At 38.8% G+C, this 16,209-nt stretch overlaps 2 protein-coding genes across 3 annotated transcripts; one reads left to right on the forward strand and one right to left on the reverse strand.

Annotated features, from left to right (window-relative positions):
* The first annotated feature begins 5,486 nt into the window (after positions 1–5,486).
* LOC111335588 (trace amine-associated receptor 13c-like) lies at positions 5,487–13,164 on the forward strand. 2 transcript variants are annotated; one of them, XM_088730858.1, is made up of 5 exons: positions 5,487–5,559; positions 5,820–6,024; positions 6,118–6,269; positions 10,377–11,283; positions 11,615–13,164. In XM_088730858.1, exons 4-5 carry the CDS (start codon positions 10,430–10,432, stop codon positions 11,760–11,762), a joined length of 1,002 nt encoding a protein of 333 aa, XP_088586984.1. In that variant the 5' UTR covers positions 5,487–5,559; positions 5,820–6,024; positions 6,118–6,269; positions 10,377–10,429; the 3' UTR covers positions 11,763–13,164. The 2 variants fall into 2 exon arrangements, with proteins under 2 accessions (XP_088586984.1, XP_088586985.1); XM_088730859.1 differs by lacking the exons at positions 5,487–5,559; positions 5,820–6,024; positions 6,118–6,269 and adding an exon at positions 7,898–8,997 and having other exon boundaries at positions 11,615–13,163.
* Positions 13,165–13,212: 48 nt separating this feature from the next.
* LOC148725573 (melanocortin receptor 3-like) lies at positions 13,213–14,802 on the reverse strand. Its single transcript, XM_088730857.1, has one exon. It carries the CDS (start codon positions 14,291–14,293, stop codon positions 13,226–13,228), a length of 1,068 nt encoding a protein of 355 aa, XP_088586983.1. The 5' UTR covers positions 14,294–14,802; the 3' UTR covers positions 13,213–13,225.
* Between the last annotated feature and the right edge of the window lie 1,407 nt (positions 14,803–16,209).

A 16,209-nucleotide genomic window follows, 5' to 3' on the forward strand; every position in this document is an offset into this window, starting at 1 on the left:
CGGTTTTTTATGGATTTTTTAGAGCATCCGGAGACTTTTGAAATTTTGAGGATTTTTTTAAAAACATGGGATTTTTGAGGAATTGAAAGTGATTTCGAATAAAAATTGTTGTACTTTCTTTTCGCCATATTTAAAGTCCCCGTGAAAGGATAATTTGTCCCATTGTTTACCAATTAGTGACTGTTAGATTACTTTTAAAATGTTTAGGGTAAGGAGAAAGATTATGGAGCATGAAGTCAGACAGATGCTAGAAACAAAAATAAAAGGCTGAATATGAGGAAATCCTCGATTTGTTGACAGAGGCTCCTGGCATTGATCTTTCCTTGCTCAAAGGTAATAGATAATGATAATCCTTGCGACTTTCTTTCTTTTTGTTAGATAAAATCCAGTGTCAGTGAGCAAGTTTCTGAGAAGTTAGAAAAGTAAAGATGTACGAAGGCACTAGAAAAGGCGCAAGTGATAAATACTCTCCAAACTGGTATCATTCTGATGAATATTCTTTCCTATCACATGTCGTATGAAGTTCGTAGCACACCACGGGAAGTGAAACAAGTGCGCACAGTGCTAATGCTAATGCACAATGCTCAGTCAGCATCAAAGAAAAATAAAAAATAGTCAGTGGATAGAAACTGCAGCATCAGCTTAAAGCAAGGTTGCCAAAGGAGCAGCTAGCAACACGGGAGAGATGTTAAATGGGAGATCTTTGAGAGAAATGTTGCCAATTTTATACGAGCAACAACAACAACAAAAACGCGGATATACAACTTCATGTGAAATGTGCTGTCCAAAGAGCCATATTTCAAATAGAACAAGCAATGCAGCAGCAAGCCTCCCAATCTGCAGCTTATTTCATAGCTTTAAGTATATATGCTTTTTATTCACGATAGGGTCCCCTATGAATATCACTTCTCATGCTTCTAGGGTTGATTGCGGCCCACTCGGGTCTGTCCTCACGAACTCACCACCTACCAAGAGTAAAAATTTCTAGATCATCCTTAAAATCCAAAAACCCTAGCGGGGGGAGGGGAGGGGTTTATACCTTCCTGTTCTTTTTGGCACGAGTACTGTAACTGCTGTCGGGTTAGGTATTATCTAAAGTTAGATATTACTGACGCTTTCGAATCATATTTCGGAACTACGTACTTTGTGGCAGTCTATCACGTTAATGTGTTGCGAATCGAACGTTCTTACAGGGTAGAAGTAGATCTTTAACTCGAAGGAAACCGCAATCAACTATCGATTGGTTTACTCAACTTTATACTGTGAACTTTATAAGGATTAAAATTTTGTTACAAAAGCGATTTCCCTCCAAAATTCGTCCTTCTTTTGCTAGTGCGTCTCCGCAGCTCCTTCTTCGTATCTCATTGGTCGAACGAACCTAGCTAGACCACGTGCGTTGGACTCAACAATGAACTACAGTAGCGAGGAGACTGTTTCTTGGCTCTAGTCGCATGGATTTTCTCCAGAGACTTTAGAGAGGATAGGTAAGCGAAAGCAATTTGCTTAACAACACATTTTATTGCAACTTTATGAACACAAACTTGACTCCTCCACTTATCTTTGTTCGTATCTTATCTTGCAGAAAGGGACGGTTTCGACGATGAAGATCTCCTTGGCATTGCCCAAGTTGTAGAAGAACTGAGGCACTACACTCCCTAAATAAAGAGCGACTAAAATTCAAGAAATTGACCTCGATGAACGCTGAACCTTGAGCTGGCGCGAGTTCTTCGTCGGTAAGATATTTAATTTTCCTACCTAAGAATTGGATGCATGCGTGGTTCCCCTGAGTCTCAGCGGTTTCACAACTAAGGTCATGCGTTCTCATTTTGGCACCGAGAGAGAGAGACTGTTACAATTCGAAACGGAGACTGCATTTGCACAAGATGAATTTGACTTCTTTCGAGACTCTCTGATTTTAGGATTCCTCTCTGCGAATTCTTAAACTTTTCCTCGAAAAAATTAATTGATATTTTTATGTCCGTGTCTTACTTTTCTATTTCAGTGTGAAGAATCAAGTTCTACGAGCAATTCGCAGTGCTTTTAAGTCTCACGCATTGAGCGTGAGACTCACGCAAACAAATTCAATCTCACCCTCTCACGCTGAAACTATTATTTCTCACGCATTTGAGAGTACTTGCTCCTTTACTGAAGTTCCCTCATGATAAACTATATTTTATGATATAATTTAAGTCCTTGTTTGGTTTGTATTCGCCTCGAACACTTTATTCTTGTGCAGAGCCAGCGTTTCTCTGGCCAGTGGGTTTAATGACTATTGCATATATTCACATGCTGAACCGGTAACGTGTACCGTATAATGGCGGATCCCAGTTCAGAGTCGGACTCTGACTCTCCTGACGTGAAGAAGGCCAAATATGCGGGAGCGGCAAAATACAAAAGCAAGTTAAAAAAAGACTGGATAGTAAAGTACCCTTTTGTTTCTTCTGTCACTTCAGACAAATCTTTATTCCACTGTAATGTTTGCAATCGTACTTTGTCATGTGCCCATCAAGGAGAACCAGATCTTAAGCGACATATTACTAGCGATGGGCACACTGCACTCGCCTAAGGAACAGGCAAAACAACCGCCGATCGATCACAAGCTTTCTGAGACAGCCAGAATACAACATCCAAGAGAAAGTAAGGACCCAGTCTTACCAATGAAATACACATTGTATTAATGCTATTTTTACGTCTTTGTGTTTGGAAAATTGCATTGCTTCAAATGTTGTTGCCCAATGCTGAGGTGCAGTTAGGTTATTTCTACAAGATTTTAGGCTGGAATAAGCTTCACACACGTACTTTGACATCTGCTTTTAAGTTTAATTTTGTCAACAGATATTTGCAACATTAGTAAAATATGAAATAATTTGGCCTTTGGTTTTATACTCTAAGCAAGGATCTTATTGTTGTTTCAGGTTACCAGAGCTGAGGTAAAAATAGCAGTTCTGATGGCTGGGAATAATATTCCCCTGGCATTTTCTAAACATCTAAGTGGAATGCTCCTAAAACTATTTCCAGACTCAAAGATAGCACAAAAGTATTCTGCTGCAGCTACAAAGACCACATGTATGATTAATGGAGCAATGGCACCACATCTCGTAAGGGAAACGATGAATATCGTGAAGTGTAGTCCATTCTCCTTATTAACTATGGCTCAAACGATACCGGCTTGGAAAAAATGAATCCTTTGACTGTAAAGATTTTTGATGCGAACACTGGTAGAGTGGAGAGTCGGTTTTTGGACATCTGTGCAACCAAGGGAACTGACTCCGCAACGGCAGCATCAATTTTCCAGAAAATAGATGATCTGTTATCACTTCATGGCCTTTCATGGAGCAAATATGTGGGGTTCGGTGTGGACAATACTATTGTCAACCTTGGTAGCAGAAATTCAATCATGACAAGAGTAAAACAAAGAAGTCCGTCCTGCTACTCCATGGGTTGCCCCTGCCACTTCATACACAATATCGTTTGAAAAGCTTCTGAGGCATTTTATGATACCTCCAAATTTAGCCTCGAAGACATGCTTGTTGACAGTTACTATTACTTTGACAAGAGCACTAAGCGAAAATCACTTTTGGTAGAATTTGCTGAGTTTCTAGATGTTGAATACCGTCAAGTCATCAAACATATGAACACAAGTTGGTTAAACCTGGAAACAGCTGTGAGATGGAACTTGGATATGTATCCAGCATTGAAGAGCTATTTCCTGTCCAACACAGAGGGTAATCCTAGATTCAAGCGCCTGAAACAACAGTTTGCAGACCCCATGGTAGAACTTTACCATTTGATTTTTCAGGCAGTGTTGCCAACGTTCACCTTTCCAAACAAGTTTCTGCAGAGGGAGGATCCCTGCATTAATGCTGCCTAGGGACAGTTGAATGAATTTGTTCGACGCCTTCTGGGCAAGTTTGTTCAGATTAACAAGATTAAGGCTACAAAAACTGTGGACAAAGTATTTTTTCAAGGAGAAAGTCAACAACTGAAAGACGGCCGGCTATTTATTGGCTTTGAAACCAGACGACGGCTTTACAAACTTGTCGATGAGGGTTACATAGATAAAAGGAAGAGAGATCAGTTTTATTTGTGGACTTTTTTCAGAAAGAGAATGCCTCTGTTGAGGATGTAGAATTCTTTCTGAAGAATTATCCCACAGTTCTGCCAACTACTGCGAGGGAAACCCACTTGCTTCAAGAAGAGTTTGTGGAGTGTCAACTTCTGAGTAATGAAGAAATTGCTAAGAAAGTCTGGGATGAAGCCCAAATAAAGCTTTCAAATGAGGAAAATGAAGAGAAATCATCATCCAGTTTTCGCATGGATGTGATCTGGGGATATCTGTCATCATTGAAACTAGGAAGTGGTAGTCATAAATTTGGTAGGATAAGTGACGTAGCCAAAACAGTTCTTATTCTACCACATTCCAATGCAGGTGAAGAAAGAGTTTTTGCTCTTATTAGAAAAAACAAAACAGTTTTTCGGCTTTCTCTTCAGGTTCACGGTGCACTAGCCTCTCTGCTTGCAATCAAAATTGCCAACAAAGAGTCATCATTTGAACCACCTGTAGATCTGTTAAGCAGTGCCAAGAAAGCTACCTGGAACTATAACAAAGAGCATCTGACTCGGGGATCAGATTGACAGCATGTAGAACAATCTGTACGATATGTTAATTAAATTTGACTTGATGAGACAGAAGGAGAAATGTAAAGAGAGATCAGTTGATATTGATCTGATTTAGTGATCACACTGACGGCATGTAGAGCAAACGTTATAACATGTTCATCTGACTTCTACATACATTTACTGTAAGTCAGAATGTTAATAAAGAGTTGATATTGGTTTAATAAAAAGAAAATTCTGGGATCTAAATACTTTTAAAGCATGACATTTCTGCTCAGGATGAAGGAAAACACGTCTTAGCTACTTCCATTTTTCAAAATTTCCTAGGGGAACATACCCCCGGGCTTCCCTAGCGGGATGACGCCTGTGGCGTCACAAACAACGGCTGCGCCGTTGCAGATCTCACTCTTTGCCATCAAATCAACTTGAGAGTTCTGAATTCGTTTTACACGTCGATTGACGATTCACAAAAAAGCAGCGATGATGAAAAATTAGAACTAACATCGACACCAAATGAAAAGCAGAAGTGGGCCAAGGATTTTTGTATCATGGACGAGGCGATAGAACTGAGCATTTTGAAAGGAAGTTCTTATAGGGTAAGATGGTGAAAAAGGCTGGATGGTGAAGAGTACATTATCAATTTTTTCTTCCTATTTTACCCCAAAGGAAGAAACACAAGGTGCCAGTTGGTCCGTTAAAAGAAGAGAAATGTCGGGGAAAGCACTCATCGGAAACGGTGAGTTTTGCTATTTTGTATTGAAATATACCAGATAACTATTTACGTCCACTATGCATAAAACAAAGTAAACCCAATGTGTAAATCTAGTAAATTAAAAATTACTTAACTGATAAGATGTTATCAAACAGTTTAATTTATTAAAAAAGTATCTCTACCTGTGGGTTCCTCTTGGATGGCTTTCAAAGTTCCAGCTTCCATCGAGGGTAAGAAATATTCCTTTTTTTAGTGTTTTTTAAGCAATCCTTATTAATTCATGAAATCTGAAGTGCCTAGGAGTATGATTTCCTTTCTTGATAAGTACATAGTTTGGTGAAAGTACATCATTGATATCATTGAGGTATGTTTATGTTTTTTCTCTTTTATGCACAGTTTGTTTACATTTATGGAAACTTTTTAGTCACAAAAAATTACTGTTCTCCAACGACAAATTAATTGATTCCGCATTTGTTCACTTTTTGTACAGTTCTCTGCCACAGTAGAGTTAGGTATCCAGGAGGGATACCTCAGTGCAAACCAGAAAACTGAATTGGTGCGGGATGTTTGTACAAGCATCAATCACTTCACTAACCACCCAAAGCGTTCTGAGAGGTAATGGATTGCTAAAAAAAATTGTTGAAGAGTATCCACGTATGGCTGGCAAGAAACTAGTTGACTCACACACTGAATGGGTTGGTGAAGTTTAAGAATCTATCAGTTTGCTTCTTCTGCTTGCGGTAAAAATGAAAATTTTTGTGCTGAATTTCTTGGCTTAAACTTAAAAGGTGCAGAATAATCACTCCGATCTACGAAAGCCGAGAAGGGACTTCATACTTCATACTTCAGACTTCAGACTCCAGACTTCAGACCTCGCTCCCTGGGCACCCGTCCTCCAATTTTTCATTCCTTGTTGTTATGTGCCAACATGGATGATGATGTAAGTAGATTTCATTGATTGATCTGTGTTTTCGCCTCTTTTTGAATCACCAAAAAAATTTTTTTTTCATCTCGTGTTGGATATAGGCATAGGTTTTGGTTCTTTTTCAGTGAAAGATTTTGTGAGAAACTAGGTATTGAAGCGTTACAAGTGCTTGTAATTTTCAAATGCAACATTTGTCGCGAGAGACACGATTTACGAAGTTTTTACGCTTTGGCTAAATGACCGGCAGCCGGTCAAGGTTTTCAAATCTCTAAATGACCGGCAGTCGGATATTTTGCTCACATTAAGGAGTCAAAGAAACTCATCCAGTTCAGACGATCATATATCGACTAAGAAATGCCAAGCGATCCAGGAAAGCTTTATAGATCGCAAGTCTAACGCTTGGTTTACGCTCGGCTCAGAGAGCGGAACCATGGTTTGTGACACTTAGTCTTTTTTTCGGTCGACTGCCTGGTCAGCGGTTTTCAAATCACTAAATGACCGGCAGTATGATCCTTTTCTCAAATCTAAGGAATCTAACCGGTCATATCCAAACTATGATATGTCAAATAAGAAGTACAAAGCCATCCAGCAGACTTTTTCAACTGAAGTTCGTCCATAAACATAGCCCATTAACCCGCTGTCTGAAAAAAATTCAGTTAGTCTCTAACCTCAACTTTAATGAAACCTCTTAAGGTTTTATGAAAACACAAATAGGTAACGTTACTTTTCCTCGTAGTTCCTTTTAGAAGGTGTGCGTTACCACCATCAAATTTTATGGTGAATTTGGTGGCCCTGCGTTGTACCTTATCTAACTTTGAATTGTTGCATAAGGATAGCATGACCACACTACTGAACTGGACCAAGGTGCAATGCAAAGTCTCTGAAAGGTCTCTACAAGTCCTGAGTTTCTCTAACTGCTAATCTTATCAATGTGTGTGTTCCAAGAAAGAGTACGATCGGTGATAAGCCAAAGTCGTTGATCTTGGTCATCTCCTCAAAGGCAAAGCCTTTTTCTATTACCCAGGACAATATGCTGTCTGTTCTTTGAGAGATTACGACACCAATTAAAGGGAAACAGATAACTTACATTTGCAAGGTTTGAGAGGCAATTGAAATATTCAAAGGAATAAAAAATTAAAAGTGGAGCCCAAAGTCTGTTGTTTACCCAGCTCTGTCCCGAAAAATGAGTCATTGTAGCGTACTGATGGCTGCACCTCTGCTCTCAACGAGCACGTTATGTAAAGTGACTGAAGTCATGGCTGTAGCAATGAATAATCTTTATTTATACCCAGTTATTCTATGGCACCTCTTTTCGTTCGGGAACTTTGCTTGAAATTACTCTGCGACTCAGTGATTCAAGCTTGGTAAACTAAAGGGACAAGCCTTACTTGGGTGATAAAGGAAATTCTATAAAATTTTGAATCAAACCAAACATAATTTTTTAAGTACGTCTATGTAACCTTTAATTTCGTTTTGTTCACAAACCCCAAGTTAACTTACGATTGCCGCTTCTTTGCAATAAACGATTGTGAAAAATATCGTTTAGTTGCTCACAGCAAGCATGCCTTTTTTTTAGGGTGTCCTTGCATCTCACGGCTATGTACTTTAACCGTTGAGGGATACTTCTGGCCCAAACGACGCTTTTTTTCGCTCCAAGATTTTAATTATTTACCTTAAGAGCTACGAGCCGGATATTAACAAAGGAGTAACACAAGTAGAAAAAGTAAATTACCCCTTCAAAGATCTGATATTCATATTTTTTTCGATTTACAGTGCTAATTTTGGCAACACAGCTTTATCACGCCAATATCGTCATTACGAAACGTCACTGAAACTTCCTACATATATATCAAGTTAATTTGTCATAGATCCTCTATGAACAAGTAGGAATCACACGCAACATTCGTTTTGTTTTCGATTACAAAGATAACTCTCCGTCATCGCAGTAAAAGAGACATACACGAAAATAATTTTAAAATATGTGAGATATTCGAAATTGAAAATAGCTGCAGGAATCGATAAATTCGTCTTATTTGTAGTGAGCAGGTGTAATGCTTGTTTCATCTTTTTTTGTTTAGCGTCATAAATGACAAAGTAGAGCGATATTGGGTACTCGAATCTGTGTTATATGCAGGTTAACGAAATTGCATGGAGTATTAAATAAATGAAGAAACGCGGTGAAGAAAATATAGAATAGAGACAGCTTTCTTGGGATACCATTCGTTTTACTGAATTGTTGAGTAACAACATGCAAAATTAAAGTTTTTTGCTAATAACATAAATTATGGAAACTGAAGAAAAAAAACACTCCATTGAATTTTGCGAAGTCAAGGAGCAGATCCCAGTTAAATGTCATTTTTTGTAATTTCCAGCTTGCTAAACTGCGAAAAAGACTTTTCTTAGTTTTATTGAAAAGGAACCAATTTTTCCTTTCATGTATTAGAATTGTCCAATGTTAATTAGCTTTAAAGGGCATCACGTTCTAAGGTTTAGTTTTAAAATTAGGTTCATTGTATTTGCTCTAATACCTTGTTTCGCAATCATAATACCAGAGCTGCTTCCGCCTTGATCTTTCAGTTCTGCTCGTAAAGACCCACAGGACTGCTGTGGACACAATTACGCAGTATAAGGCTATTATCTCTATACTTCGCCCAATTCGTTTTGTGTTCCTCAGCTACTTATGGTGGTGTCGAATTTGTTGGTCAAATACTGTTTATCACCACGGAGCCGACACAAGCTGCAAGTGAGATGATTCATGATTCACTCGTTCGCCTTGTTTAATTGCAAGTTTAGTTTGATTTAATGCAAATCCATTTTAAACATTTCATCTATTTTAGCCAGTATTCTGTGGTTTTACTGGTCATTATTAGGGACCAAGTTAGGAAAAATTTACGCAAAAGCGATAGAAAAGCATCCTGATGTTTATTCCTTATAAACCATCCCTTTCCCTTCCCCCTTGAAACTTTGATTTGGACCATAAACAGTATATTTTACAGCTGCATCCGTGAGCTAGTAAAAGGCACTAACAGTAATTTGGCAAATGCCAAGCGTACGCTGTTTACCGCGCGTTAATGGTCTACAAGGAAATTTCGATCAAGATCGTAGACACTGCGATAGAAACTAAAGATTCGTTATTGAATACTCATCAGGGTTAATCTCATATCAAAAGAGATTGTTCGAGAAACCTCTATGAGTGTTGTGCGATTCAGCGGATAGATATTTAGATAACACATTACGAAGTAAGTTTAAGAAGAGAAAAGCAAAACCGAAGAACAATTAGAACCTGTATCTTACTCGGTTTGTGCACCTGCGTCGTCGAAAGCGTCAGGGAAATAAACGCTAAAGCCGAGACAAACGAGAATAAGAAATCAACTGACGAAATTTTGCATAAATAGTTGTACGTGGTAACAAAGCTCAATTCTCGCTGAGCCGGTAGACAGCTCGTGTAAGGTGAGATCAAAGGGAATCATATACGGTTCAAAACATTTTCTGTATGTCTTTTCCATGCGATTTCTGAAGAAATGTAGATGGACAGTGAGTCGATGAAATAGAAAGTAGCTTGTTTACATAGAGATGACTAGGTGTGCGTATCTTTTTAAATTATATTTTCTTTGCACTAGGGGGGCTGAAGTAAGATATGCGAGAACATTTAGGGTAAATTGTGTCTATGCATCGCCTCCGGTACGCCCAATATTTTTTAAGGTTTTGTTCCATGGCCACAGATTGATATTTGAGGATATTTATGAAAATGCATAATCTTTTCAAAGAATAGTGCCACCAAAGTGCCGCCTAAAGAATCCGGGTTACTGCTTGATATCAGAAAGTATTCCGGATAGAATTACATCTTGAGATAGGGATGCACCTGCACCTGTCGGAAGCACACCAAACAGAACAAGCAAAAAAATCGAGAACGCTCAATTCAACCAGTGAATCTTAAGCTTCACTCCTATCCTTACTCCACACCTGCTTAAGTTTCGTTAAAGTTTATATAAAATAAATTCTTAAATGCGGGAGGAAAAAGAGATAATTATTGATGGGGCCACTCGTTCTTATGAAGCGACAAACGGGGTCAAAAGAAAAAGACTTGCCGCTAACCAGATGTCATTTTCGTCTTTGAAAAAGTTGTAGATAAGGACTACTTCACCTGGACTGGTTTCCCGTGAGTTGGCGTGGCAATGCAAGGGTCAGTCCACACAGACACGAGTTCTTGTTTTGATGCGGTAAAGATCTCGCAAATCGTGATGATTGCCCTTGTTATGGCGGGATCCCTGGTGGGGAACAGTGCAATATGTGTTTTACTCATCAGGTTTAAGACTCTTCGAACAGTAACGAATATTTTGATCGCAAACTTGGCTGTCATTGATATCCTCAACACTGTGACCAACATGCCTCTCATGATCATGTGGTACACCTGTAAGGTTCCTTATCTTAATGGACGTGCGACATCGTGGTTCATCGTGACATGGTACGTGCTGTTCATGTACCTCACAGTATTTAATCTTACTGCGATGACAATGGATCGCTTCGGAGCCATCGTTCAAAGCATTTGGTATTATTCATGGAAGTCCGTGAACAAGGCGAAGGTAGCTGTGTTGATCGTATGGATTCTTGCCGCTGCCTATACCTACGGAATGTTTGTTTTGGGATTGGATATTGATATTGGAGACGCCCCTGTTCTGGCATACAGGAAACACTATTTCGAAAATTTCGGAAGGCTTTTCATCATTCCTGGACACCTTGTTCCGCTCACGATTATGCTCTACACGGGTGCGTCCATTTGGCACTCTGTGTACAAACACGACAAACGTATCTCTACGTTTTGTTCGATCGGGAGGCGCTTTAAAAACGACGTGAATACTGCGAAGACGATAGGTTTAACTGTGATTGCGTTTCTCCTAATGTGTGTTTTACCGATGTTGTTACACAGCATCTCGAAAATGCATGGTACATGGTCTCATTTCCTTGCCTTTTTCCTCGGGCATTTGAACGGCATGGCAAATCCTGTCATCTATGCACTTAAGACTCAGAGGTAGGTATACTATATCAAGACAATCAAGGCTCGAGTCTTTGATAGCCTTATGCAAGTAATAAGTATTTAGTGAAGGGAGAATCTTTCACCGTTCAGAATCTCTTAGAGAAAATAGACGATGGTTTTCGGAATTTTTTCCTTTTGAAAACTGCCCATTTTTCATTTCCAAAACCCATGTGACTTATTGATTTCAGCTATAAACAAAGTAACTGTTTTCAGAAATTATTTACTCTCTTGCAATGTGTCGAATGACGTTTTAGTGTCGTTACAGAGCATTCAATGTATGATTTACAAACAATAAATCTTAACTAAAGTCTACTTCTTTTCACAGGTTTCGCAAAGCTTTCGTGTTGTTCTGTAAAGATCCTTTCGGAAAGTCACAGCCCCAGATGACTTCAAAGAATCCGATAAATCATTATGCCCTTTCAAGAATCTTTCCGCAAAGTACAGAGGTCTGCAGCACGATCAACTATCGATAATACTGAAGTCAAGAAGTATCACGGTAGCATCTTTGATGACAATTTTGGCCCCATAGACCTATGCTTAGCCTAATAATTAACTGGCCACAACTTTAAACAACACCAGCTCAAAAAACTAATTTTTATCGTTTGTCTGACCATTTGACTGTATACTGGTACTATTCTTTAGGCCACAGGATGGACTGGTCACGTGTTCGCTTAACTTGCTTCGTTGTGAGCGGCTGGTTTTTTAACTGCTGTGAATCGCGCATTTCGAAAATGTGTTACAAACGATAACAACAACAACAACAACAACTTTATTGTATCCGATATTAAATTTTGACAATTTATTGGTTAAAAATGATAACTAATTATTATTATGATAATAAGGGGTTTTCAGCACCTGGAAATAGGATAAATAAGCAGCTGAAAATGACAGGGAACTGGATGAGTTTTGGTGAATTAAAGATTAACAGCGGAGTTACAGTATGATGAAAAGAAAGAATTATAATAACTATCATTAAAATCTTCGAAGATCAAACCCTAGCTATAGCTACAAAAATGCACATGGACAATAATATTTTAGCTTAAAACTAGTTACGGAGAGTAACGTAAGTACAATGATTATCATAGTAGTGTTCGGTAAAATGTGACTTAAATAATACCTCGTTTCTTGGATATTCACCCCGATGAGTAACTACGACCTTCTGTGCAATGGCAACTTTTTGTGTTGAAAGGCCATATAACGACCAATTTATCTGAAAAGTTCTAAAATGTTGCCCGCAGTGAAGCCTTGAATTTTTACAAGGTACTGCTCATTTCTGCTACGTCTGCTTTTATGAACCGCAAAAAGTATGTTAGACATAAGCAATAACTTAGTTGAAACAGCTCTTCTTTGAAGGTCGTGGGCTCACAATCTGAATTTACTACCACACTATCTCTCTTCAAGTCTGTTTTCCATTGAAAGAAATTGTCAACAATGACAACAACAAAGATTCGTCCACTCTTTTGACATCGTTACACTGATTATTTTAAACAGACTCAACACGACCGCGGATTTCTTTCGCACCTTTAATGAAACATTGCTCCATAGAGTCAAACTTAAGGGACGGGCATTTTTGTATAAGGTCAGTTGATGTAACTCTTGCTGGCAGATATTGAACCAGACTTGGTTTCACGAGCCGAGTGATTTCTTCGTAACTAAACAAATGGCTATCAAGAACTTTTGTACGCGGCTGTCCCCGGAAAAGGGCGAAACCTAAACACGAGAGCCGGCTTGCAGGCATAACAGATGGTGGTAGGAAATCTTATGGGCAGCGGTAGATTGCTGGTAAATGGCTGTTTTTGAAACCCCTGTTGCTCTCGACAATACCGGGCAGTGACTAAATTTTTATCCTAAGTTTCACAGTTCATTAAAAAAAAAAAGATTGATTAAAAGCAAATCTTTGAAGAGTCAGTCTGCTCCGTTCTTTTCTGATGCGAAATCAGTTTTTGCAGAAAATCTCCTTAATAGTCCCTTCTACAGCATGTCGCAATTCCCGAAAGCGCCAACAATAGATCAAAGGGTTTAAGGATGAATTCATGAACAATAGAGTTGTGGTAGCATTCCATGCTATTGGACTGTAGTACTCATTCCAAGAAGCAAAATCGGAATTATGTTCATATCTACTTGTCATGGACATTACAACAAATATTGGGGTATAGCAGAAAAGGAGAAAGTAATGGATCACGAAAGCGTTGGCAGCTGACTTTTTGAAACGTGTGATGTTCAAACAATTTCCAGCTTGTACGGTTTCTGCCTGTATTTGAATTTGTCGTTGGTGGTGGCGAACCACACGATAAATTTGTAGATGGACAAACGTAGACACGCCGAGACAAATGCCAAGAGTCAGGTTAACGATTAGTCGGGAAACTTTTTTCGGTTCCCAAAGTGTAAGGCTTGCAATAAATCCACTTAACAACCAGTTTACAGTAGTTACGTACATAACTCGTGGAACAGTTACCACGCTGGTGTATCGCAGGTGATAACGGATTGCTAATAATCTGTCCAAATTAATGGCTGTAAGAGTTAGTAGGGAAGCACCGCAAGCTGTATAGGTTGCGGTCCCCTGAATTTTCTCGAAATCACAGTTATATTTCCCTGAGTACACCAGGAGAAGCATCGCAAGGGACATAGGCTGGACAACCAGAGCAACGGTCAGGTCAGTTGTGGCGAGAGCACACAGCAAAATAATCGAAGGAGAGCGAAGTGAAGCCTTTTTCAATATTACATAGATTACCAAGGTATTCCCTACTGCTGTGGTTATCAGTAACAGACTGTTGATTACACAGATAAGCACAACGAACTGTTTTGGTACCTGTTCAACCTGAAAAGCGGAAAAACGGATGCAGGTATCCGCCTGAATAATGGTTTCTTCCTCAATACAGTTGACACTGCCATTGCACATTTTGGTCTCCCTAATCGAGTAAAATATGTAATGAGAAGCTCCCGTGGAAACATCGAAACCTTGGCTTGCGACTGAAGTCTTCTCTTGGTCCAAATAAATAAGCATCCACCCGTTTTAAATCTCTCGTTGACTGTTTCTATTAAAGAACGTATGTATAACGAAAGGCTCACCCCCAACTCAAAGTCAACAATAATCTTGTGTCAGTAAATTTACGCAAGTTCTGTTTGGAGGAAGTGCACTCAAAGAGCGGCTTATTTACGCACGTTTCTGACACACAGCTAGGGTGATATCGATTATCATTCATTACAATACCAAGTATACCAAGTTATGAGTTAAATTTTATTTTTACCTGCGACGATCCTTATAAAATCTGTCAGCCAATTGTTTACCGTTATGTTTTAGTTAATTCATAAGGTGCTCTTGGATAAAGGTTATTTGCATATACTCCCGCAATCTATTGTACTTCTGATGGAAACAATTCAAATGAAAATTGTCAAAAATTGTATTGAAAATACTGTTTAAGACATTGCACTAGGTTTACACGACTTTTAACGTCTTCTAGTTGGGATTGTTATCAAAGTGCAAAGCAGAGACTTTTCCCAGCTCTTGTTGTGTGAAACAAAAGCCCTGAGTATTTAAAAAAATTGTTTCTACCATTTTCTATGGTGCCTTAATTGCGATGAGCGTTATGAAACCTTTCAGTTATTTGTGATAACCAAGTATTCCAGTCATATTTTTGTGTCAACGAATCTAGATTGTTCAATTGATACTGCGTTTTTCTTACGTCGTGCTTTAATTGATTACCGTCTTGTATTTCTGTTTATAAAAACCTCAGAAAAGCCGTGGCGGCTGCCATTCTGGGATTAGCTTTTGTAAGCGAAAACAATTTTTTTTAACCGTTGTTAGAGTCCTGCAATTACAATAAGCGTTATGGCACCTTTCAGATATATGTGAAAATCGAGAATTTTAGACATCTTTTTTATGTCAACGTTTTGCGGATTGTTTTAATTGAAACTGTCTGTTATTTTCCTTGTCCGGAAAAAAGTTTACAGTCTTGTAATTCTGTTCACCAAAGTAGAAACAGAAGGACAAGAAATGTAAACAAAAATTTTTATGAAAGTGAAGCTTTTCCTTTCCTTCTTCATACTTTACAAAAAGCAAAATGTTATTCCACGAGGCTACATTAACGGTATAAAAACTAACCTCCGTTTGGTACGGAAATTTAGACTGTTATATGTTTGGGGACATTATCTGTCCCGGGAAGTGAACAATTTGCCGCATCAACAAACACAAATTCTCCAGTTTCAGCTGGGACAGTAAGGAGCATATTTGATCACGTAATGCTATAAAGATCACTTTTTGCGCCAGCCCAACGAAGACAGTCGCTGAGGGACGACATTTCTTTTTCTACTTATCTGAAAATACTTTTCCTCTCTTACTTTTTTACCCTTGCCGAGCCATTTTTCAGCAGATACGATTCATTAGAGGAATCAGTTATAATACCAAAATGTACAATAACTGTTCCATTTCAGTTCAATAGCAAATGCGAGAGAAGGGTCAGTTGTTGTCAAGTGCAGAGAAACTATCAGCAGGTGCCAAGGACGAAAAGGTGATCAGTCGAAAAAAGCTGTCAAGATCAATCGCAAGTAAATAGTAAGTCAGACACAGGCGGGGGAAAAAATTAATCAGTACAGTCGTGGGAACACAGAACTGCACGATTCATCAGAACATCACACAATTCAATAAACAGAAGACCTCACACGTCGCTTTGATTTGCCTTGTCTTGTCCTTTTTTTTCCTACGCGCCAGTTGTTCTTCAAGAAATTTATAATTTATTCTCCTCTAAGACATACAAATATGGAGTAAAAAATAAAGGTAGTGGAGGTGACGAGTTAAGGAAACCGACAGACTTCTTGGTTAAGACTTATTGTGGAACTGGTTAAGACTTATTGTGGAACTGACCTTCACAAAGTTCAGTAGCATTCCATTAATTTTGAGATGCCTGACCAATAGAAACTCTC

This window comes from Stylophora pistillata, chromosome 8 (assembly GCF_964205215.1).
Source record: "Stylophora pistillata chromosome 8, jaStyPist1.2, whole genome shotgun sequence".
Taxonomy (NCBI): Eukaryota; Metazoa; Cnidaria; class Anthozoa; order Scleractinia; family Pocilloporidae; genus Stylophora; species Stylophora pistillata.